The sequence below is a fragment of the Staurois parvus genome, unplaced genomic scaffold (assembly GCF_062004578.1).
Source record: "Staurois parvus isolate SC_StPar_1 unplaced genomic scaffold, SC_StPar_1.0 ptg001021l, whole genome shotgun sequence".
NCBI lineage: Eukaryota > Metazoa > Chordata > Amphibia > Anura > Ranidae > Staurois > Staurois parvus.
In genome coordinates this window covers 97,687-122,500 of record NW_028318817.1, presented here as the reverse complement: position 1 = coordinate 122,500, position 24,814 = coordinate 97,687, and the positions used below count along the sequence as shown (strand labels likewise).

At 46.2% G+C, this 24,814-nt stretch overlaps 1 protein-coding gene across 1 annotated transcript in view; it reads right to left on the bottom strand.

Annotated features, from left to right (window-relative positions):
* LOC149441158 (proline-rich transmembrane protein 2-like) overlaps positions 1 to 24,814 on the bottom strand; it is a 54,936-nt gene that overhangs the window by 23,648 nt on the left and 6,474 nt on the right. The window contains exon 3 of the mRNA XM_089657680.1: positions 5,795 to 5,927. Coding sequence (XP_089513806.1) covers positions 5,795 to 5,927 — 133 coding nt within the window. The remainder of the gene's footprint in view (positions 1 to 5,794; positions 5,928 to 24,814) is intronic.

Genomic DNA, 24,814 nt, shown 5'->3' with positions numbered 1-24,814 from the left:
TATCTATCTATCTATCTATCTATCTATTATCTATCTATCTATCTATCTATCTATCTATCTATCTATCTATCTATCTATTATCTATCTATCTATCTATCTATTATCTATCTATCTATCTATCTATTATCTATCTATCTATCTATCTATCTATCTATCTATCTATCTATTATCTATCTATTATCTATCTATCTATCATCTAACTATCTATCTATCTATCTATCTATTATCTATTATCTATCTATCTATCTATCTATCTATCTATCTATTATCTATCTATCTATCTATCTATCTATCTATCTATCTATCTATCTATCTATTATCTATCTATCTATCTATTATCTATCTATCTATCTATCTATCTATTATCTATCTATCTATCTATCTATCTATCTATCTATCTATTATCTATCTATCTATCTATTATCTATCTATCTATCTATCTATCTATCTATTATCTATCTATCTATCTATCTATCTATCTATCTATCTATCTATTATCTATCTATCTATTATCTATCTATCTATCTATCTATCTATTATCTATCTATCTATCTATCTATCTATCTATTATCTATCTATCTATTATCTATCTATCTATCTATCTATCTATCTATCTATATATCTATCTATCTATTATCTATCTATCTATCTATCTATCTATCTATCTATCTATCTATCATCAATCTATCTATCTATCATCGATCTATCTTCTATCTATCTATCTATCTATCTATCTATCTATCTATCTATCTATCTATCGATCTATCTATCATCTATCTACCATCGATCTATCTATCTATCTATCTATCTATCTATCTATCTATCTATCTATTTACCATCGATCTATCTATCTATCTATGCTAGTAAGTTGTGACGACCATGTGGCTGTGCCGTCCTACCTGTAGTTGAAGCTGGGCTAAGGATGTGCTGCTAAAAGCCACATGGCTGCTGTACTGCATACATTTATTTTTCCAGGGCTTTTGCCTTCTTAATAAAGACCACTCTGAGAGTTCCGGGTGTGTCAGTTTTACTTGGGTCCAGGTATAGGTTGGGTCATCACTGGTGCAGGGCAGAAGGAACCAACCTACTCAGTAGCTCCTTTTGGGGCACTCATCCAGGATACCTTTTGGCACCTTTCACACAATGATGACCATATTGACAAGTCAAGTAGTCAACAAGGATCCAGTCACTGCTACCAGGTTGGGTGAAGAACAGGACCTGTTAGTCGGTGTTGGATGAATGAGTAAAGCTGACATCCATTCCATGCTAGCCATGGTAAAGATACAGGTATCTGAAGTGATGGAGATGGTGACCCTGCTAGGAGTGAGAATCTCAGAGCAACTTGGGGAGACTTCACAAGCTGCACCTTTCAAAAAGTCAGCAGGGCTCAGTTATCTGCTACAATTGTGGAGGTGGAGGCCACTACAAGAAAGTCACAGAGAAAACTCTGAGAAACCAAAATGAAAGAGCCTAATGGTCATCAAACCACCTCAACTAGCTCCATTCAAGTCATGACATGAGAGAAGAGAAGGGGAGGCCTGAACCTTTAAGTAGAGCTTCACCTGAAACCTCAAAGAGACAACTGAAGATACCTCTTTCGATATTGAGCTTCATCATTCAGGTGAAAGATGTCCATCAATCTCCAATACGTTGTTAGAAGCATTGCTTTGAATGCCATAGAAAAAGAAATGTACAAGTTCAGTTAGCCAGACTTACCCCTTGAAATGCGTCTACCAAAGTTCCTCGTCTATGATGCCCATTCAGGTAGAAGGAATTTACTGTTCACCTTGATTCAGGTGGCCAAGTGACTTTGCTGACTTGAAACGTCCACAGCAAGCATCTGAAATATTTGCTTCTGTGAAAGTTGAAAGACCTGGGGCTTGATCACATCACGGTGGTGTACAGAAAAATTCAGCTTGATGGACATTGCATGAACAAGTCAAGGCAACAGAGAAGAGAAGTACATTTGTGATGGTTACCTATAGATCAAGTTGCTGTTTGACGCCTTAGTCCCTGGAACAACCAGGGACCTCTGACACACTCACCATTATGTCATTATGTGCTTTTGGAAAGTGTCCACAAGAAGTACTTTGATGGTGGGAACCAACATGGTTCTGCTGAAATGACTGTTAGCTCCCATTGCCTCCAGGTATGATTCTTGGCCAGAGAGTGTGTACCCCATGCTGCAGCCATGTATCAATGTCTGGTTCAGGAGAAGAAGACTGCAACAATGCTACAACCAGAAAAAGCACTTTGCAGACCCAAGGGAAGACTCAGAACCCATAGAGCAAAGGGTTATCATACCTCCCAACTTTCTGAGATGGGAATGAGGTTCAACTATTAGCAAAAGTATTTAGGCATAGGACACATCCCCTTTCACGCCCCTTCAAAGGTGATATATACACAAAATGTTGGTTAAACCCACAAGTAATTGTTTTGACCATTACTATTCCTTTATATTGGCTTTAAAAATTTACAATTGCAGCAATTTAGAAATTGGATGAAAGGTTTAGAACCACACTTTTTGATAGATAGTGCATTTTCTATACAACTATATAGATCAGACAAAAACGAGGGACAAATGAGAAGGAAAGAGGGACAGAGGGACTTTGTTCCAAAAGAGGGACAGTCCCTCGAAATTAGGGACAGTTGGGAACTATGGATGATGGATCTAGCCTACTTTGGAATCAATGGGAGATTCAAGAGAGAAATGTTCTGAAGACGTTATCACCACTGAAGGGCCTTAAGCTGCTGTACCAGTGAGTTCCACCCTCTGCCCTCTACCTGACACATCATGGTGGGAAGTCCCCTACCTCTTCTGTGAGATGGTTCTAGAATTGAGTCTGCTTTTTCCAAATAGGAATGGTTGATTTGTGAAAATGTTATTTGATTCTATGTGTAATGTTACATTTGTTCAGCTGTGTACACACTTTTGTTCTTTGGAAAATAAAGAATTTCAGTTGGGGGGGATAATGTAGCACCCCGGAAGCCCCTTTAAGCTTCTCATTGCAGCCCAATGCAGACTGTTGCCTCTTCCCTGGCATCGGACTTGAAGCTACAGGGAGAGGGAAGCCAAAGTTGAACTGCGACTGGCTGCACAGCCAAAGATTGAGCTTGTCTCTGATAATGGGGCCTGAGGAGGTACCTGATTTGTCAGAGCCAAGAGGTCTAGTTAGGCCAAGGAGTGTCCAACAGGGACTGAACAGCCTAGTGATTGGGCTGAGTATGCCGGAGTCCAGGGAAAGAAGGGGGTGGTGTCCCCTCATGCTGCCAGGACTGCCTGCTGCCTGTTGTATGATGCTGCCGGGATTCCAGAAGCATGCTGGGAGAAAGAACTGCAGTGAGCTGCTTTGAGTTGTATGTACCAATAGTCCATGGCGGAGGTAGGCTGTGTGCTAGAGAGTTTCAAACTCATGTGGCTGTGCCATGCTGCCTGCAAGAGACCCTGGGCTAAGGACTTTGGTGCTGAGAGTCAGTTGGCTGCCATATTGCATCTGTGTTCAACGTGCTATAGAGCCCCAAGGCCGTGTCTGGGCTATCGCTGTGGTTGGCTGCTGTGCTCACCATAGACTGTGTCCCTGTGTGGGACTGTTCAGGTATACTGCCATTCCAGTTTTCTTGTTCTTCCAGTATTCTGTTACCTGTATCCATTCATGGGGCTGTTATTTGTTCTAATTCACAATCATCCTGAGCAGGACAGCAATCCAGGACCACACAGGGATCAGTTAGACTTTAAAAAAGTACCTGAGCGCTGAAAGACCTATGAGCTACTGTTGTGTGTTTTGTTGTTACTGACCCCTAGCTGTTGAGGAGTTCTGCCAGGAGGGGACTGTACCCTCCCTATCCCTACAATGTGACTTCCCCAGTGGGGAGACAGCATTCCTTTGTAAGGGCCCCAGTGCAAGCAGGACTTTAGTTGTATATTTCATTTGCCGATGACTCAGACAGGGATTACGATTTCTAATTAAGCTATTCTCCTGTGTATGGCATTGTGATTTGGAATTCATTGTGTCTCTACTGCGATAGCTGCCTTCATTACTTCCATCCAACCCAATTTCCTTTTTCAGGGATTTTTCCTTCTTAGTAAAGCTCATTCTAAACTTTGCAGGTGTGTTAGTATTACTCGGGTCCAAGTATGGGGCAGATCATTATTTGTGCAGGGCATAGGAACCCAAGAAACCCAATGATTTCTCTGGGGGAAGTGCTACAAATGGGGGCTTGTCCGGGATACCTCTGGCCCCTTTCACATGTGAGTGATGAATGTGCCGACAACCCAATTTCCTCTTTTAGGGCTTTTGTCTTCTTAGTAAAGCTCATTCTAAACTTTGCAGGTGTGTTAGTGTCATCAGGTCCAGGTATAGGACAAATCATTACTTGTGCATGGCATAGGAACCCAAGAAATCCAGTGATTCCTCTGGGGGTAGTGCTACAAATGGGGCTCGTCCGGGATACCTCTAACCCCTTTCATATGAGAGTGATGACCGCATCGAAAACCCAATTTGCTTTTTTTATGGCTTGTGCCTTCTTAGTAAAGCCCATTTTAAATATTTCAGGTGTGTTGGTGTCACTCGGGTTCAGGTATGGGACAGATCATTACTTGTTCAAGGCATAGGAACCCAAGAAATCCAGTGATTCCTCTGGGGGGTAGTGCTACAAATGGGGGCTCATCCGGGATACCTCTGGCCCCTTTCATATGCCAGTGCTGACTGTGTTGACAAGGCTAGTACTATCTATCTATCTATCTATCTATCTATCTATCTATCTATCTATTATCTATCTATCTATTATCTATCTATCTATCTATCTATCTATCTATCTATCTATCTATCTATCTATCTATCTATTATCTATCTATCTATCTATCTATTAACTATCTATCTATCTATCTATCTATCTATCTATCTATTATCTATCTATCTATTATCTATCTATCTATCTATCTTCTATCTATCTATCTATCTATCTATCTATCTATCTATCTTCTATCTATCTATTATCTATCTATCTATCTATCTATCTATCTATCATCTATCTATTATCTATCTATTATCTATCTATCTATCTATCTATCTATCTATCTATCTATCTATCTATCTATCTTCTGTCTATCTATCTATCTATCTATCTATCTATCTATCTATCTATATATCTATCTATTTATTATCTATCTATCTATTATCTATCTATCTATCTTCTATCTATCTATTATCTATCTATCTATCTATCTATCTATCTATCTATCTATCTATCTATCTATCAATCTCTCTATTATCTATCTATCTATCTATCTATCTATCTATTATCTATCTATCTATCTATCTATCTATCTATCTATCTATCTATCTATCTATCTATCTGTCTGTCTATCTATCTATCTATCTATCTATCTATCTATCTATCTATTATCTATCTATCTATCTATCTATCTATCTATCTATCTATCTATCTATCATCTATCTATCTATCTATCTTCTGTCTATCTATCTATCTATCTATCTATCATCTATCTATTATCTATCTGTCTGTCTGTCTGTCTGTCTATCTATCTATCTATCTATCTATCTATCTATCTATCTATCTATCTTCTGTCTATCTATCTATCTATCTATCTATCTATCTATCTATCTATCTATCTATCTGTCTGTCTATCTATCTATCTATCTATCTATCTATCTATCTATCTATCTATCTATCTATCTATCTGTCTCCTGTCAATATATTTGTTGTGAAATGTGTTTTCCTTGTCCCCTCATGTCATTCTTCTAGGCATGATTATGTTCTTTGTGTCACTTACTTCCAAAGTTGATGACGCAGGACACAGTGATAATCAGGATTCCGCCCACCAGTGCCACAATGCTCAGCAGTTTGGCCACTCGGCCCAGTCTCAGCGCTCCATCCACATCACCTTGCTGAAGGCTGTTGCGTGACTGTAAAAGATGAAAAAGAACAAGATGAGTTCTGTAATTACCCCCCTGTGGAGGAGTTCATATTGAGGGATAACTTGGTGGAATGTTCTTTGTGCCAATGTTTCCCCTTATTTATATAATGATCATCTGAAGTTTGAAGGTTCGCCAACACCAACCAAGCTACCATCCAGGGGCGGACTGACCATTTGGAAGCTCGGGCACTGCCCGAAGGCCCGGGGTCAGTAGGGGACCCCATGAGATGCCCCTGGTACCTTTTTCATAGGCTTTTTTGAGTTTGGGCAAGGACACAGGGGCCCCATGATCCCCTATTGCCCGGGGGTCCCATGAGTTGTCAGTCCGCCCCTGATACTATCCCTAATTACTTACACATCTACGATAATATTTTGTTACAAAATAACTACAAAGGAGAGCAGAGGCGACAACTGACTCTGGGCCCCTGAGGACAGGGGGCCCTAGCTTGCAAGCTCCTCCACTTTACTGCATAACCTACCTGCTCATTATTATATCAACTCTGAGCCCGGGTTCACATATATGCTGGTCTCCGTGGGCCTTATTTTTAGGCCTCATGCACACTTGAGCTCATAAATGTCACTTTTACATGCGTTTGACGTTTTTTTTCTGCCTCTGAATTCCTCTCCATGTTATCCTATGTGTCCATACACACACAGGTGTATGCTGGAGTTTAGAGGCAGGAAAAAAACCCGGGAAAACCGCCAAATTGCGTCTAAATGCATCTAAGCGCCAGTCACGTTTAGCGCTTGAGCCTTTATTCATTTCAATGGCCAGAATACATTAATACTCCGGCCAATGAAATGAATGAACACCCAAGCGCTCGGCATGCCAAAATGCACCTAAACGCGTTTACAAAAATGTGGCTGAGGAGCATTCTTGAAGCTTAGATGAGCCCCGGGGCCTTAACAGTAGGACTAGCAGAATTTTGTTCAAATTTTTACATTTTGAGAACCTTTGTTCAATTTTCTAATCCTTAGCGGGGTCAAATCGGCGTTCCTTTTCAGCTAGAGCGACGAGAAAGGAACAGGAATGATCACATTTCCAGCAGTAAATGCGGCTTTCATTTGTTAAATTCCATTCATTTCAAAATTGAATGTTAAAAGCAAACAAAATGTTTGGCGCGCTTTCCAATGACATTTTATCAAGTCATCGAACGTACCGAGAATTTCTTGTGCAAATTTTCTTCCATTCGAACTTCTACTATTGTATGGCCAGCTTTAAGGTGACCATACACTGTGCAATCTGAATGTACAATCTGCTTTAGATCTACTATCAACTAGGTAGTACAAGGACCTGCCTGATTGGATACAAATTGAAAATACTTTGAGGCCGGGTTCACATATATGCGCAGCGGTGTATCGCATGTGATTCGCACAGGAACCGCACCGCATTCCCTGCAAATCACATGCGATCTGTGTGCGGTGCGATCGGAGACGCACATTTTGTATGGATCTAATCGCACCACAGGATCCTTTTTTGGGTCCACATTAGAATCGGACGGCATGGATATTCACACCTATGCGATCCGATTCTGCACATCGCAACCGTGTTTTGCGGACCGCTATTGGGTTGTCGTTAACATACACGCGCGCATGGACGGGGTGCAATTCTGATGCGGTGCGGAATTCGCACAGAAAACGCTGTGAATTCCGAACCTCATCAGTGTGAACCAGGGCTTAGGGTCTATTTAAAAAATTGCTGTGCGAATTGCTCATGAATCGTCACCGTAATATCTCTGATATGTTAAATTCCCATGATGGTCAGCTCCATCTAGTTGCTAAAATGTGGTATTTTCCTGAAATACCTTAGTCAGGAAAATACCATGTTAAGGCCACTAGATGGAGCTGTTAGTAATAGGAAATAAATATATTAGACACATTAGGGCAATGGCTGTGCAAATATTTTATGAATAGACCCCCAAATGTTACGGCTTGGTGGAAGGATGGGTTCAAGCGAAAGAATATATATCGTAAGTGGCGTATTTATAAAGCATTCACCAAAAATTCACTGCAGGTGGTCAGTATGGCTTAACGGAAAGTGAATGATTGACTCAGGGGCGGACTGACCATTTGGAAACTTGGGCACTGCCCGAGGGCCCGGGGTCAGTAGGGGGCCCCATGAGATGCCCCTGGTACCTTTTTCATAGGCTTTTTTGAGTTTAGGCAAGGACACAGGGGCCCCATGATCCCCTATTGCCCCATGAGTTGTCAGTCCGCCCCTGGATTGACTACTAGTGAATGTTTCTTGAATTCCACATTCGCTACATATGCCCCTAACTTTCAGGTACAGGTCGTAGTTGCTGGTTACATTGAAGCTCGTTGGGAAATTCAATTAACCCTTGTGGCCTAATGTCCAGCGCTGGGTCTGAAGTGCCGCACTGCGAGGAACTTCTCTGGAATCTGCTGCTGCGGATTATATAGAAATCTGATTAAAGTGCTTTCAGTGGATTTTCTCTTTGCAGTTTCTTGGAAAGCTTTGACCATTAACTGATCAATTTCACTTGATGCCTGAAATTGCTCTTTTTAAGTTGCATGCGCACATTTACAAACTGGCGGTTTCCAGTGTTTTTTTAATCACTTGACTATCCGGTTGTTTTGGGGTTTTTTTTTAATCTCTTCAAGCAGACAATCAGGAAAATCCTTTATTTCATGATTTCACATTTGGATTTATAAAACAATACTAACTATATGGAGAATGTATGAGTCCTGGGATTGATTCTTCACATCGAGGATGCTAGCTGCATGGAATTTTTCTGGGTACCAAGGTTCATTCCCATCGAGGATGCTAGCTGCATGGAATTTGTCTGGTTCCAAGGTTCATTCCCACCAAGGATGCTAGCTGCGTGGAATTTGCCTGGGTCCCAAGGTTCATTCCCTCCAAGGATGCTAGCTGCATGGAATTTGTCTGGGTACCAAGGTTCATTCCCTCCAAGGATGCTAGCTGCATGGAATTTTTTTGGGTCCCAAGGTTCATTCCCACCAAGGATGCTAGCTGCATGGAATTTGCCTGGATCCCAAGGTTCATTCCCACCAAGGATGCTAGCTGCATGGAATTTGTCTGGGTCCCAAGGTTCATTCCCTCCAAGGATGCTAGCTGCATGGAATTTGTCTGGGTCCCAAGGTTCATTCCCACCAAAGATGCGAGCTGCATGGAATTTGTCTGGGTCCCAAGGTTCATTCCCTCCAAGGATGCTAGCTGCATGGAATTTGTCTGGGTCCCAAGGTTCATTCCCTCCAAGGATGCTAGCTGCATGGAATTTGTCTGGGTCCCAAGGTTCATTCCCTCCAAGGATGCTAGCTGCATGGAATTTGTCTGGGTCCCAAGGTTCATTCCCACCAAAGATGCGATTCGCATGGAATTTGTCAGGGTCCCAAGGTTCATTCCCACCAAGGATGTTAGCTGCATTGAAATTGCCTGGGTCCCAAGGTTCATTCCCACCAAGGATGTTAGCTGCATGGAATTTGTCTGGGTCCCAAGGTTCATTCCCACCAAGGATGCTAGCTGCATGTAGTCTTTATGGGTCCTGGAGCGGATTCCCATATAGGATATTAGCTGTATGGGGTATATATGGATCCTGTGTTTGAGTCCTACAAAGAATATTATCTGCACCGCGTTTGTATGGGTTCCAAGCTGTGCCTGGGATGTATTCCCAATACAACATGCTAGCTGCATGGAGTATGCTCGGGCCCTAGGCTTGATTCCCACAAAGCTACATTGAGTTCAAATGTTTCTTCTGGGCTTGTGTGGGCTTGCTCCCTTCTGTTTTGCTTAGCCTCCAGCAAATCTGATCTGAGCTGGTCTGATTGTTGCTGGAGACGTCAGACTGTGAGCTCTGTTGGAGGTTGGTGGTCCAATGCATCCTGCTACTGTCTATAGTGGTCTCCAAACTGTGGCCCAGGGGCTTGATGCGGCCCTTTGCTAGCCTTTATCCGCAGTTCCTATCACTGATACAAGGCACTCTTGCTCCCACTGACACTAACAATGGGGTACTGTTCCTCCCACTACCAATGGCAGAGTACTATTCTTCCTACTGACAACAGTGGCGGGGCACTATTCCTCCCACTGACACCAATGATGGGGCACTATTCCTCCCACTGACACCAATGATGGGGCACTATTCCTCCCACTGATACCAATGATGGGGCACTATTCCTCCCACTGACACCAATGATGGGGCACTATTCCTCCCACTGACACCAATGATGGGGCACTATTCCTCCCACTGATACCAATGATGGGACACTATTCCTCCCACAGGCACCAATGATGGGGCACTATTCCTCCAACTGACACCAATGATGGGGCACTATTCCTCCCACTGACACCAATGATGGGGCACTATTCCTCCCACTGACACCAATGATGGGGCACTATTCCTCCCACTGACACCAATGATGGGGCACTATTCCTCTAACTGACACCAATGATGGGGCACTATGTCTCTCACTGACACCAATGATGGGGCACTATTCCTCCCACTGACACCAATGATGGGGCACTATTCCTCCCACTGACACCAATGATGGGGCACTATTCCTCCCACTGGCACCAATGATGGGGCACTATTCCTCCAACTGACACCAATGATGGGGCACTATGTCTCCCACTGACACCAATGATAGGGCACTATTCCTCCCACTGACACCAATGATGGGACACTATTCCTCCCACTGACACCAATGATGGGGCACTATTCCTCCCACTGACACCAATGATGGGGCACTATTCCTCCCACAGGCACCAATGATGGGGCACTATTCCTCCAACTGACACCAATGATGGGGCACTATTCCTCCCACTGACACCAATGATGGGGCACTATTCCTCCCACTGACACCAATGATGGGGCACTATTCCTCCCACTGATACCAATGATGGGGCACTATTCCTCCCACTGACACCAATGATGGGGCACTATTCCTCCAACTGACACCAATGATGGGGCACCATGTCTCCCACTGACACCAATGATGGGGCACTCTTCCTCCCACTAACACCAATGATGGGGTACTATTCCTGCTATTACCAATGATAGGGTACTATTCTTCCCATTGACATTAACATTTGCCCCCCCCCCCCCTAAAGTCTAAAGATCAGTACACTGACCCTTTGTTTAGAAAGTTTGGAGACCCCCTGATCTATAGATTTTTATTTCGTATCAGATGAAATGTTTTTGATTTGGAAGGTTTGTACGCTCAACACCCTTATTTGGCATATTAAAATAATGTGTTTTTTTTTAAATCTCTAAAAGTTTGTGTGCAAAAGCACAGAAAGGGAAAGTTTGCAGCTTCCCCGGATTCTTTCCTCTCCTTTCCTAACCTGCACTAGAAGAAATGCAGTTGCTGCAATGCCAGCCTGTATTGTCTCCCCTGTCACTCCTATCCCCTCCGCAATTCCAATCATAATCTGTTTAATTAAAAATGGATTTCCTGCTCAAGTCATGTTAGGAAACGATGGATGCAGCGTTTTCTTCTGACAGCAGCCGTCCTCTGACACCGAGCCCTTGGACTTGGCAGGCTGAGATCTGGCACCCCTTCACCCAACGCTTGCCACCGGCTGCAATCAAGAGAATCCAAATCAGCATATCACCGAGGATGCGGTCTGGCCCCCCGCCCAACCATGTGATGGATGCCTTCCATTTGACCTGCAGAGGGTCTTGTGACTCCCCTACACACCCATCTCAGCCAGTTCTGCTGCTGGATTTACTTTTAAGCATCTAAGGGCTCGTTCACACTTGACTGTTTTACCAACGCTTGCCAAACGCCCCTATAGCGTTTGGCAAGCGTTGGTCCGGCGTTTGCAGAGCGTTTTTTAACGCTCAGCAAACGCTCCGCAAACGCCGCATGCGCGGTTTAGCGGCGGTTGCTAGGCGGTTGCCGAGCGTTAAAAACTCCCCACAAATGCCTATAATGAAGTTTAAATGGTGTTACCGCTTCGCAAATGACGCACAACCGCGCCGCAAACGCCGGCCGGGCGTTTGCAGAGCGGCACCATAGACTAGAATAAGAGGCTTCAACGCCTCCTGACTCAACCAGAGGCATCCGTTTTGCTGCGACGCTATCGCTCCCGTTAGAACAGCACCATGTGCTGTAATGTGCAGAATTGTCCAAGGCGTTTGGGAAGCGGTAAAAACGCTTCCCAAACGCCTCTCTGCCGCCTGCACACAACGCTAGTGTGAACGTAGCCTAAAGGTACAGAAATCTAAAGTGTACACCAGGGGCGGACTGACCATTTGGAAACTCGGGCACTGCCTGAGGGCCCGGGGTCAGTAGGGGGCCCCATGAGATGCCCCTGGTACCTTTTTCATAGGCTTTTTTGAGTTTGGGCAAGGACACAGGGGCCCCATGATCCCCTATTGCCCGGGGGCCCCATGAGTTGTCAGTCTGCCCCTGCCCCTATACCAGACCAACATTAGAGCCCACCAGATGGGATGGGGGGAAGGGGGGCTACCAAAAGAGGATTTTTTAGCTTTAAGTAAAAAAAAATGCACGCTGAAATGTACAGCCCCCCCTCCCCTCCCCCAACACCCTTCAGAATTTTGCTATAGGTCCTTCTGCTACCAGCCTCCACTTTATTTCATATCTCGCTGTGCCCATTTTATCTTCTTCTCCCTCTCTAATATAAAAATCACATTATGAGTCATTGAGGGATGATTTATGAGCTCCGAGTTCCTTGAAATGGTTGAAAGCGTTTTGGTCACCTGATTATCATACAGGCAGTGCTGGGACAAGGTCCTAATTAGCCGCCTATCCCCCCTCCCCTCCCCCCAGCTCTTTAATTCAGCCCTACAAAAACTATTTATTTCAGGTACTTATATATCGCCATCAATTTACGCCGCGCTTTACATATATATTGTACATTCACATCAGTCCCTAACCCTCAAGGGGCGTACAATCTAAGGTCCCTAACTCACATTCATACATACACATACTAGGGACAATTTAGACAGGAGACAATTCACCTCCCAGCATGTTTTGGCATATGGGAGGAAACTGGAGCACCCGGAGGAAACCCACGCAGGCACAATGTGTAAACTCCAGGCAGGTGGGGCCATGCAGGGGCGGACTGACCATTTGGAAACTTGGGTGCTGCCTGAGGTCAGTAGGGGGCCCCATGAGATGCCCCTGGTACCTTTTTCATAGGCTTTTTTGAGTTTGGGCAAGGACACAGGGGCCCCATGATCCCCCATTGCCCGGGAGCCCCATGAGTTGTCAGTCCGCCCCTGGTGCCCTGGTTGGAATTTGAACCAACAACCCGAGTACTGCCAGGCGGAAGTGCTAACCATTTAGCCCCAGTGCTGCCCCTACTAACACAAATTGAATACATTTATATACAAACAACAAAAAATAAAGGGAATGAAGGAGTTGATAAAAATAACAAATTTTAGGGCTAAAAAATAATTAGGGATAAGTTAACTACAAATATTTTCCTTTGAAAAGCGCTAGAATTATGTTTCTCGTACGAAGCTTTTTTTTTCTTTAATTTGGCGGTATAAACACAAATGATTTAGTTCATGTAAAATTAAAGAAAACTTGACATACAAACAGTGAAAAAACAAACCGGCAAAATATTTTTTAATCATTAAAAAAAGAGGGAAGAAGAGAAGGGAGGACTTCATAAAAAATGAATTGTGGTTCACTAAGGGTTAACGGGGCTAAAATTGTGTTTTTTTAAAAAAACAATTCTTCATATTTTTTCAGTTTGAATATGAATGTGTTGCTTGAATGTGAGTACATATACAGTATTATATGAATGAGAGGTGCAAAAGACGTTGTTAGATATTGGAGAGGTCACAGATGACGCAAAGCTGTGCACACCTCCCCTCTATGATCACGTATGCACGGTGTTGGGGGAGGGGAGAGTGTAATGGGTCCCCCCCCCCCCAAAAAGGGGTCAAGGTATAAGTTCACCTTAAGTTCCCAAAAACTGCAAATGGATGGAAAGTTGGAGATCCTGCACTGAGAGCCAATCAAATTGCCCTGCATTGCACAGTGCTGTCATCCTAGAATAGGGAAGGGGGTGTAGCTTGCTTGAGCAGCCTATAGGAAGGATAGGATACAGAGAGGAGCTCTCCATAGCTGTGATGCTATATTCACTAACCAATGGGTGAGTTGCATTCAGGAAAGTGAAACTGCAGAGCTGCGGTCATAAAATGATGGTGTCACCCTCCTGGCTGCGCTTCAAGGTTTTGTGAACAGAATTACAAATCATTTGGCAGCTAAGAGAGCTTAAATCCCAGAAGCATTTCCAAAACAGGGACGACGGGCTATATTTTATTCTGTTGCAGAGACGTGTTTTAAATGCATACATCATTCTTCTGTGTAGGAAATGACACTTCCAGTTGTCCTTGCAAAGAAAAGCTGATTTTAAGTCGGTGCCAAAACTTGTTACCATGAACAGGCAAATCAATCTAATGCATAGGGAACCAATAGGTAACTAGAGAGGGGTAGAGAGTACAGGCTAGGGGGGGTAGAGAGTACAGGGTGGGGGGGGTTTGAGAGCACGGGGGGGGGGTAGAAAGTACAAGGTGGGGGGGTAGAGAGTACAGGGTAGGAAGGGTAGAGAGTACAGGGTATGGGGGGTAGAGAGTACAGGGTAGGGGGGATGTAGCGAGTACAGAGTGGGGGGGTACAGAGTACAGGGTAGGGGGATGTAGCGAGTACAGAGTGGGGGGTAGAGAGTACAGGGTAGGGGGGTAGAGAGTACAGGGTGTGGAGGTAGAGAGTACAGGGTAGGGGGGTAGAGAGTACAGGGTGGGGGGGTAGAGTACAGGGTAGATGGGGTAGAGAGTACAGGGTGGGGGGTAGAGAGTACAGGGTACGGGGGGTAGAGAGTACAGAATGGGGGGGGGTAGAGAGTACAGGGTGGGGGGGGGGGGGGTAGAGAGTACAGGGTGAGGGGAAAGAGAGTATGGGGGGGAAGAGAGTACAGGGTGGGGGGTAGAGAGTACAGAGTGGGGGGGTAGAGAGTACAGGGTAGGGGGGTAGAGAGTACAGGGTGGGGGGTAGAGAGTAGAGGGTGGGGGGAGGGGTACAGAGTACAGGGTGGGGAGGGTACAGAGTACAGGGAGGGAAGAGAGTACAGGGTGGGGATAGAGAGTACAGGGTAGGGGGCATAGAGAGTACAGGGTGGGGGGGGTAGAGAGTACAGGGTGGGGGGGGGTAGAGAGTACAGGATAGGGGGGATAGAGAGTACAGGGTGGGGGGAAAGAGAGTACAGGGGGGAAGAGAGTACAGGGTGGGTGGGGGGGGGGGTAGACAGTACAGGGTAGGGGAGTAGAGAGTACAGGGTTGGTGGGGGGGGGTAGAGAGTACAGGGTAGGGGAGTAGAGAGTACAGGGTGGGTGGGGGGGGTAGAGAGTACAGGGTAGGGGAGTAGAGAGTACAGGGTGGGGGGTAGATGTGTGATGTGGGGATAGAGAGTACAGGGTGGGGGGGTAGAAAGTACAGGATGGGTGGGGGGGGAGGAGTAGAGAGTACAGGGTGGGGGGGTTGAGAGTACAGGGTGGGAGGGAAGAGAATACAGGGTGGGGGGGTAGAGAGTACAGGGTAGGGGGGTAGAGAGTACAGGGTGGGGGGTACAGAGTACAGGGTTGGGGGGGGTAGAGAGTACAGGGAGGGAAGAGAGTACAGGGTGGGGATAGAGAGTACAGGGTAGGGGGCATAGAGAGTACAGGGTGGGGGGGGTAGAGAGTACAGGGTGGGGGGGGGTAGAGAGTACAGGATAGGGGAGATAGAGAGTACAGGGTGGGGGGGGGTAGAGAGTACAGGATAGGGGGGATAGAGAGTACAGGGTGGGGGGAAAGAGAGTACAGGGGGGAAGAGAGTACAGGGTGGGTGGGGGGGTAGACAGTACAGGGTAGGGGAGTAGAGAGTACAGGGTGGGTGGGGGGGTAGAGAGTACAGGGTAGGGGAGTAGAGAGTACAGGGTGGGTGGGGGGGGGGGTAGAGAGTACAGGGTAGGGGAGTAGAGAGTACAGGGTGGGGGGTAGATGTGTGATGTGGGGATAGAGAGTACAGGGTGGGGGGGTAGAAAGTACAGGATGGGTGGGGGGGGAGGAGTAGAGAGTACAGGGTGGGGGGGTTGAGAGTACAGGGTGGGGGGGAGGAGTAGAGAGTACAGGGTGGGAGGGAAGAGAATACAGGGTGGGGGGGTAGAGAGTACAAGGTAGGGGGGTAGAGAGTACAGAGGGGGCAGCAGGTATAGGGCCCAGGAAGTCATGTGACCCATGTGAAATGGCTCCGACCCTTTTAGTTTTCAGCTCTGAGCTCTTGTTACATTCCGTATAGAAGAAAACCGGATTTCTCCTCTATTAACTTTTATTTTTCTATAATTTGTACAGCAAATTCTCGGTACGTTCGATGACTTGACGAAATGTCATTGGAAATCGCGTCAAACATTTTGTTTGCTTTTAAATTCAATTTTGAAACGAATGGAATCTAACAAATGAAAGCCGCATTTACTGCTGGAAATGTGATCATTCCTGTTCCTTTCTCGTCTCTCTAGCTGAAAAGGAACGCCGATTTGACCCCGCTAAGGATTAGAAAATTGAACAAAGGTTCTCAAGATGTAAAAATTTGAACAAAATTCTGTTAGTCCTACTGTTAAGGTCCCGGGGCTCATCTAAGCTTCAAGAATGCTCCTCAGCCACATTTTTGTAAACGCGTTTAGGTGCATTTTGGCATGCCGAGCGCTTGGGTGTTCATTCATTTCATTGGCCGGAGTATTAATGTATTCTGGCCATTGAAATGAATAAAGGCTCAAGCGCTAAACGTGACTGGCACTTAGATGCCTTTAGGCGCAATTTGGCGGTTTTCCCGTTTTTTTTTCCTGCCTCTAAACTCCAGTATACGCCTGTGTGTGTATGGACACATAGGATAACATGGAGAGGAATTCAGAGGCAGAAAAAAAACGTCAAACGCATGTAAAAGTGACAGTTATGAGCTCAAGCGTGCATGAGGCATAAAAATAAGGTCCACGGAGACTGTCTTCCTGCAGCCCATTCTTCTCCCCAGAGCCGCCATCTTGGATGTGAGAGCTGCTTCTGACTTCCTAAGGCAGGGGTGTCAAACTCCATTTCATTGAGGGCCGTATCAGCAATATGATGGCCCTCAAAGGGCCGGTTGTATCTGTAAGACTGGATGTCCAGAGCACCCCACCCCCCATTACATCAGATGTCAAGAATCCCACACCCTCTGTAACATCACCGTGCACCCCCTTTTGCGGCAGAGCTGGAAAGCAGAGAGTGCAGGGTCTGGAGGAGGACCAGAGGAGGAGTGGAGTCAGTTACCAGAGTCTGCTGAATGCTGAGACCGGGGGAGGCAGAGATGAGGGGGTGCTGCAGCTGCACTGAGAGGTGCAGGATTTGGCGGGGGAGTTCTATTCTTCTCTCTGCTGCCGACTGCTGAGACAAGGTGGGGGCAGAGACAAGGGGGGTACCTGCAGGACAGGTGCAAGGGCCACATGAAATGGCCTGGAGGGCCGGATTCGGCCCCCACGCCTAGTGTTTGACACCTGTGTCCTAAGGGATCACAGCCGGCTCCCCACTGTGCCTGTGGAAGAACGAGCAGAGGAGGGAGCCATGTCCAGAGAGGGGGGCGGTAAAGGCAATATCACTCTTGCCTAGGCGAAAACTAAGGAAGTGGGTGGTGGTACTACGGAAAGGATTAGGGGAGGGGGTGGGAAGAAGAGTGACAGTCTGCATTAAATACAAAGGGCCACATGAAATGGCCTGGAAGGCCGGATACGGACCCCGAGCCTTGTATTTGACACCTCTGTCCTAAGGGATCACAGCCGGCTCCCCACTGTGCCTGTGGAAGAACGAGCAGAGGAGGGAGCCGTGTCCAGAGAGGGGGGCGGTAAAGGCAATATCACTCTTGCCTAGGCGAAAACTAAGGAAGTGGGTGGTGGTACTACTTCAAGGTTTAGGGGTGGGGGTGGGAAGAAGAGTGATGGTCCGCATTAAATACGAAGGGCTGACATTCCGGTTGTGCACCAGGACCCCATGGCTTTCAGTTACACTTCACATGAAGAAAATGACTTCATTTTGTTGCCAGGATCTCAGCGCTGTGACAATGATCAGCAAATCTCTTTGAAGACCAAACCAACTGGAGAAATGCCAAAACTTTGGCCTCCCTTGACTACATACAGTATGCATGAGGTTTTCTCTGATCTACAAAACACCATTCATGAATCTGGATCTTCTGGACTGTTAAGGTGCGCAATTCTTTGTAGATCAGATCCTACATGGAAATTGGGAAGTCAAAAAAGTGCTGAACCAGCTTTTCCTCTGATTGGGTTGGCACTAATTGTGGGATATCAGTGCGGTGGGGACTCCATGGTGGACACCAGTATGGTCAGTATTTCCTCTGAAGGTGTTTTAGGGGTAAATGTTTAGTTATTATAGTTAGCGGCTTCAGAGTTAGTATAAAAATATAGAAAACAGACCTTCAGAGCAAAAAAGAAAAAAAAAGTTATTTGCACCCGGTTTCTCTTCCTCTCCCACAAATTTTTTTAAGTGTCCGATTTTTTGTGTTTAGGTGAGAATGACATTGTGCTCCTGGTGCCTCGTGGCACGGCGGCAGATTCCACGTGTGCGCAGATGTGCCGGAGGGCTCAGCCAGACCTTCAGGACCCAACAGAAGCATTTGGCACATTTTCCCACATGTTGGCGTTTCCCAGCTCATACGCAAAGTCACCATAGTTATGTAGCTCCTGGATCTCAGGCTGTCTGCGCATGCTTGAGGAAAATCAGCACATGCACAGATGGGCCGCAGGTCTCTGCAAGGTCCTGAAGGCCAGACTGAGCTCTTCGGCACATCTGCACAGCGCCGCTGGTGAAGGAAGGCGGGGCCAGAAATACAGGGCATGCTGGATAACTTAACAGGTAGTGGCTCTATTGCCTCCTCCTGACTCTGGAGTACCATAGAACCGTCCAGAAGTCGGTAAGCAGAAAGGGGTGGAGACCTGATCTGCATGTTTATGGGGGTCTGGCCAACCCAGGTTTGGAGGCCCAGGTAGAGTGGTGGAATGGCCCAGAATTATGGGAGAGTCAGGCTGACAAGGGAGTCGGGTGGAAGATGGAGTGGTCTTCTGCACATCTGCACAGCGCCGCTCGTGAAGGGAGGCGGGCCAGCAATACAGGGACTGAAGTTCTTCTTGAAGGATTAGGAGGGAGATTAAGGTAGGCCAAGTGTAGCACCCTCTAGTGTGCTACTAGAATAATAGAAAAATCATTGCGTGTGACTCGTGGTAACTGTGTGAGTCTGTGATTGAGGTCGGGTTATTGCAGGTAAGCTGGATAACTTAACAGGTAGTGGCTCTATTGCCTCCTCCTGACTCTGGAGTACCATAGAACCGTCCAGAAGTTGGTAAGCAGAAAGGGGTAGAGACCTAATCTGCATGTTTATGGGGGTCTGGCCAGTCCCAGGTTTGGAGGACCTGGTAGAGTGGTGGACTGGACCAGAAATATGGGAGAGTCAGGCTGGCAAGGGAGTCGTGTGGAAGATGGAGTGCTCTTCTACACATCTGCACAGCACTGCTGGTAAAGGGAGGCGGGGCCAGCAATACAGGGACTGAAGTTCTTCTTGAAGGATTAGGAAGGAGATTAAGGTAGACCAAGTGTAGCACCCTCTAGTGTGCTACTAGACTAATAGAAAAATCATTGCGTGTGACTCATGGTAACTGTGTGAGTCTGTGATTGAGGTCGGGTAATTGCAGGCAAGATGGATAACTTAACAGGTAGTGGCTCTATCGCCTCCTCCTGACTCTGGAGGACCACAGAACTTTCCAGAAGTTGATAACCAGAAAGGGGTGGAGACCTAATCTGCATGTTTATGGGGGTCTGGCCAATCGCAGGTTTGGAGGCCCTGGTAGAGTGGTGGACTGGCCTATAAATATGGGAGAGTCAGACTGACAAGGGAGCCTGCTGGAAGATGGAGTGCTGAGGAGACTGCCAGTGCCTGGGAGGGGTCCCCTAGGTCTGGAGGGGGGCTGGCCTCTAGATAGAAGTCACAAGACTGCTATATACTTCTGATGAGAAAAGGTTTAGATTTACTAAAATCATTGCACTTTCATGTTCTGTGTACTGTGGGAGACCAGATATAGTGAATGCAGGGTCTGGGGAGACCAGATATAGTGAATACAGGGTCCGGGGAGACCGGATATAGTGAATACAGGGTCCGGGGAGACCGGATATAGTGAATACAGGGTCCGGGGAGACCGGATATAGTGAATACAGGGTCCGGGGAGACCAGATATAGTGAATGCAGGGTCTGGGGAGACCAGATATAGTGAATACAGGGTCCGGGGAGACCGGATATAGTGAATGCAGGGTCCGGGGAGACCAGATATAGTAAACGCAGGGTCCGGGGAGACTGGATATAGTGAATGCAGGGTTCGGGGAGAGCAGATAAAGTGAACGCAGGGTCCGGGGAGACCGGATATAGTGAATGCAGGGTCCGGGGAAACCAGATATAGTGAATGCAGGGTTTGGGGAGATCGGATATAGTGAATGCAGGGTACGGGGAAACCAGATATAGTGAATGCAGGGTCCGGGGAGACTGGATATAGTGAATGCAGGGTCCGGGGAGAGCGGATATAGTGAATGCAGGGTCCGTGGAGACCAGATATAGTGAATGCGGGGTCCTGGGAGAACGGATATAGGGAATGCAGGGTCCGAGGAAACCAGATATAGTGAATACAGGGTCCGGGGGAGAACGGATATAGGGAATGCAGGGTCCGAGGAGAGCGGATATAGTGAATGCAGGATCCAGGGAGACCAGATATAGTGAATGCAGGGTCCGAGGAGAGCGGATATAGTGAATGCAGGGTCCGGGGAGACCATATATAGTGAATGCAGGGTCCGGGGAGAGCGGATATAGTGAATGCAAGATTCGGGGAGAGCAGATATAGTGAATGCGGGGTCCGGGGAGAGCAGATATAGTGAATGCGGGGTCCGGTGAGAGCGGATATAATGAATGCAGGGTCCGGGGAGAGCAGATATAGTGAATGCAGGGTCCGGGGAGAGCAGATATAGTGAATGCAGGGTCCGGGGAGAGCGGATATAGTGAATACGGGGTCCAGGGAGAGCGGATATAGTGAATGCGGGGTCCGGGGAGAGCGGATATAGTGAATGCAGGGTCCGGGGAGAGCGGATATAGTGAATACGGGGTCCGGGGAGACCGGTTATTGTGAATGCCGGATCCAGGGAGACTGGATATAGTGAATGCAGGGGATTGCCGGCATGCAACCTATACGGGGTGACACCGGACCCGCTCCAAGAAAAGGTAAATTGTAAAGAAAGCAGACGATCCCCGCAGGACCATCCTGCGGGGATCGTCGGCTTGCTTTAAACTTACCTTTTCGTGGAGTGGGTCCGGTGTCACCCCATGTGGTCGGTGTCACCCAGTGCGGGCCGCACCCCCTGCACCTGCCTCGGGACACCAATGCTTGTTTCTTACCCTGAAATCCTGCCAGTAACAGCACTTCCTCTTGCAGGCTGACAACACTCAGCTAATGGGTGAGAATTACCAGCAGCATTGTCCAGTATGTATTCTTAACTTAGATAAGTCCCCTCCATTGCTCTCAGCCAATGTTTGCGGGAATGTAGCCACCTTTTCTTGCTCGCTTTCAAGATGGAATATGGACATGGGACGTGTAGTGTGCATGGAGCAGTGAACATGACCGCAACTAACATGCGCTGCTTGATTCAAACGAAGAAAAGTAAGTGGGAAAAGGAGAGGTTCGGGAGCTCACAGAGAACTTTACAGAAAAGCAGAAGATTACAAGAAGGGTGGGGATAAAGAATTAAGACATTATTTAGGGGTTACCTGTTAGTTTCAGGCAGGACGCAGGTTAGGTCTTAGGGATACTGAAGTATTAAAGTGGAACTTCACTCTCCCAATCAACATTGAATATCTCGAATGCTTGTGCTGCTGTATGTCATATTTATTTTTATGTCATATATATTTGTTTTAAACTTTTTTTTTACATTTCCTTAGTTACCTCCAGGCTTTTCATGCCTTGGCAAGTGCGATCATACATCCCAGTAGTCTTCAGGAGGGGAGGAGGGGTTTTCTAAGCTAAGCATACCCTTCTGCCTGAGCTAAGGACAAATGTATTCCAGGAAGTAAATGCTACATGAATCATCTGCCCTTACTCAAGATGGCCACGGCCAAAAATGTTACGGGGGATTTCTCAAAGCCATTTCGCAGCAAAATAAAGCATGGAGACATGGATGGATGGGGGAGTTTGCTTTGAATATTAACCCCCCTGGCGGTATTCCCGAGTGTAGCTCAGGGTAAAGTTTCAGCACCACAAGCAGTAACCCCCCCCCGAGCTACACTCGGGAATACACTGCAGCGTTGCTCCGGGATCTCTTCTTCACTTACCTTGTCCTGCGCTCCCGCGATGTCCCTCCTGCAGTGTCCCCGGCCATCTCCTCTGGCCGATGCCAGCATCCGTGTTCTGGGTTCCGGTCCCTGCGACGTCGGGACGTACGGGGGACGGAACGGCGGGAAATTTAAAAATGTGAAAAAGTGCCATTCACTAAATACACTAAAATCTGATAGTATTCCATTACAGTATCAAACCATTTCACATACATTCTGTCCCGAGTGCTTTGTCCGGCGCCCTGCCTGCATTTTTACTGTTCTTTCTGCCTGGAAACTGAGAAACGTCCATGGCGTCCAAAAAGCGTCCCTTTAGGTCAGACGCGGTTTTAGACCGGCTAGAGAACAGCGATAGTAAATCAGAACCACTTGCAGAATTGAGTGATAATGATTGGTGGGGGAAATTCCTCATCAGACACTGAAAACGACTCTGCGACTGAGCTCAGCGATGTGCGAACTTGGCGCTATATTTCACATTTCAGTGTTTTTGGTTTGATTATATTATTGAATTAAATGTATTATTATTTTTTTTTATGATTATATATTAAATTATAATTTATGATTTCGTGTTTCAAGTTTTATCATCCCCGGGATGTTTACTAGACTCTTGTTTGGACAGATTTCAGTGAGTTATTCCTAAAAATTACAGGTCTACAATAAAAAATTACATATTTCCATGAAAAAAAAAAGTACCACATTGAGCACAGAAATATGGACATAATCAGACCGCTAGGGAGGTTAACAATGAATGAAATAGAATTTTCAGTTTGTGGTGCCCAGATGTAGTTCCACTTTATGGATACGCTGAGAAACTTTTGGATCTTCGGTAGTTTTAGAAGCGGAAATGCAGAGAACTAAGGGAGCACACATACGAAGCATCGAACTCCATGTCTCCTTGAGTCACGAATGGGTTATTATGGCCCAGACACTGCAGCTCTGCACTTAATGATAATTACTTTCAAGCGCTCCCTTCCTGCAATGCACATAGCTAGAAGCCACATTTTACGGCGAGGCTCCTCTTCTCCGGCACGGCTGGTGCTGACTCATGGAACCTGCAGCAAAGTGTCCACATTGCAAAAGCAATCGGTCAGATTTCAGTCGTGATTCTCCTACCATGGGTCAGAAGGATGACATTTGGTTGAACATTGGAAGCAGCACCATTTCATTTTCCTTTTCTACAATTTAAATAGAATGGGAGAGATTTACTAAAACTGAAACACTCAGAATGTGGTGCAGCTGTGCATGGTCACCAATCAGCTTCTAACTTCAGCTTGTTCAATTAAGCTTTGACAATAAAACCTGGAAGCTGATTGGCTCCCATGCACAGCTGCACCAGATTCTGTGTGCTCCAGTTTTGGTAAAATCTCCCCCATTGGCTTCATTGTAAAGGGTCCACCAGGGCCGGACTGACAACTCATGGGGCCCCCGGGCAATAGGGGATCATGGGGCCCCTGTGTCCTTGCCCAAACTCAAAAAAGCCTATGAAAAAGGTACCAGGGGCATATCATGGGGCCCCCTACTAACCCCGGGCCCTCGGGCAGTGCCCAAGTTTCCAAATGGTCAGTCCGCCCCTGGGGTCCACTGTGTTATATAATTTAAAATGTACCAATATTTATATATACAAGATATAGATAAATCAACTACATTTCTACAATAAAGTGATTTTAAAGATATTTTTGTTGCAGTGCCTCTAAAGTCTTTTTAATTTTTCTTTGGTTCATCCTACTTATTATTATGGGACGTGGCACATATTATATGCCCTTACAGTTTGTCACTCTGTATTGGGTATCTATCCATGTTATAGATAAATCAACATTTGGTTCTGAAATTGTGCGCCATTTTCTCTTAATCCATATGTGCTCGGCCATTCCCCACACTACGCGTCTCATTATACGCCCTCATTATAATGCACAGCTAACGGCATCTCTGTTCATTATGTTATACTGCTGTCTTCTAGGTGACAGACAGGGGGCGCTAGTTCTCCCTCTTCCAAGTACGACAGTATTTGGCCCAGAGGCAACAAAAGTTGTGCTATGGTGCAGGACCAGTTCCAACCAAGAAGGATTATGGGAAAGAATGCAGAAGTAGCATCCATAATAGTTCGGCAGCTTTGTTCCTCTGCAGGACAGCCATGTGTCTACATATCGTGCAGAATGGGCTGCTATGACAATTCAGTAGGTTTATCATTATATAGGATGATCATATGAGTGACTGCCTGAAAAACTGCAGTAAGATCTATCTTTGTAGACCGGGGTTGTCAGGGAAATAACAACATAGGTGCTCTATACGGTGACTGTGCACTGCTGGTTGCCAAAGTACAGAAGATCCTATCAATGCCAGAAGTCATTTGTAAAAATTAGTCATCAGGTGGCCAATCAACCCTTTTCTAACCTTCTTAAGGTTTCATCGTAAGGCCTGCAAATTACTGCAAACACTGTAAGAATGCATCAGTATGGGCAATAAAATATTACGATGATGGTAAAA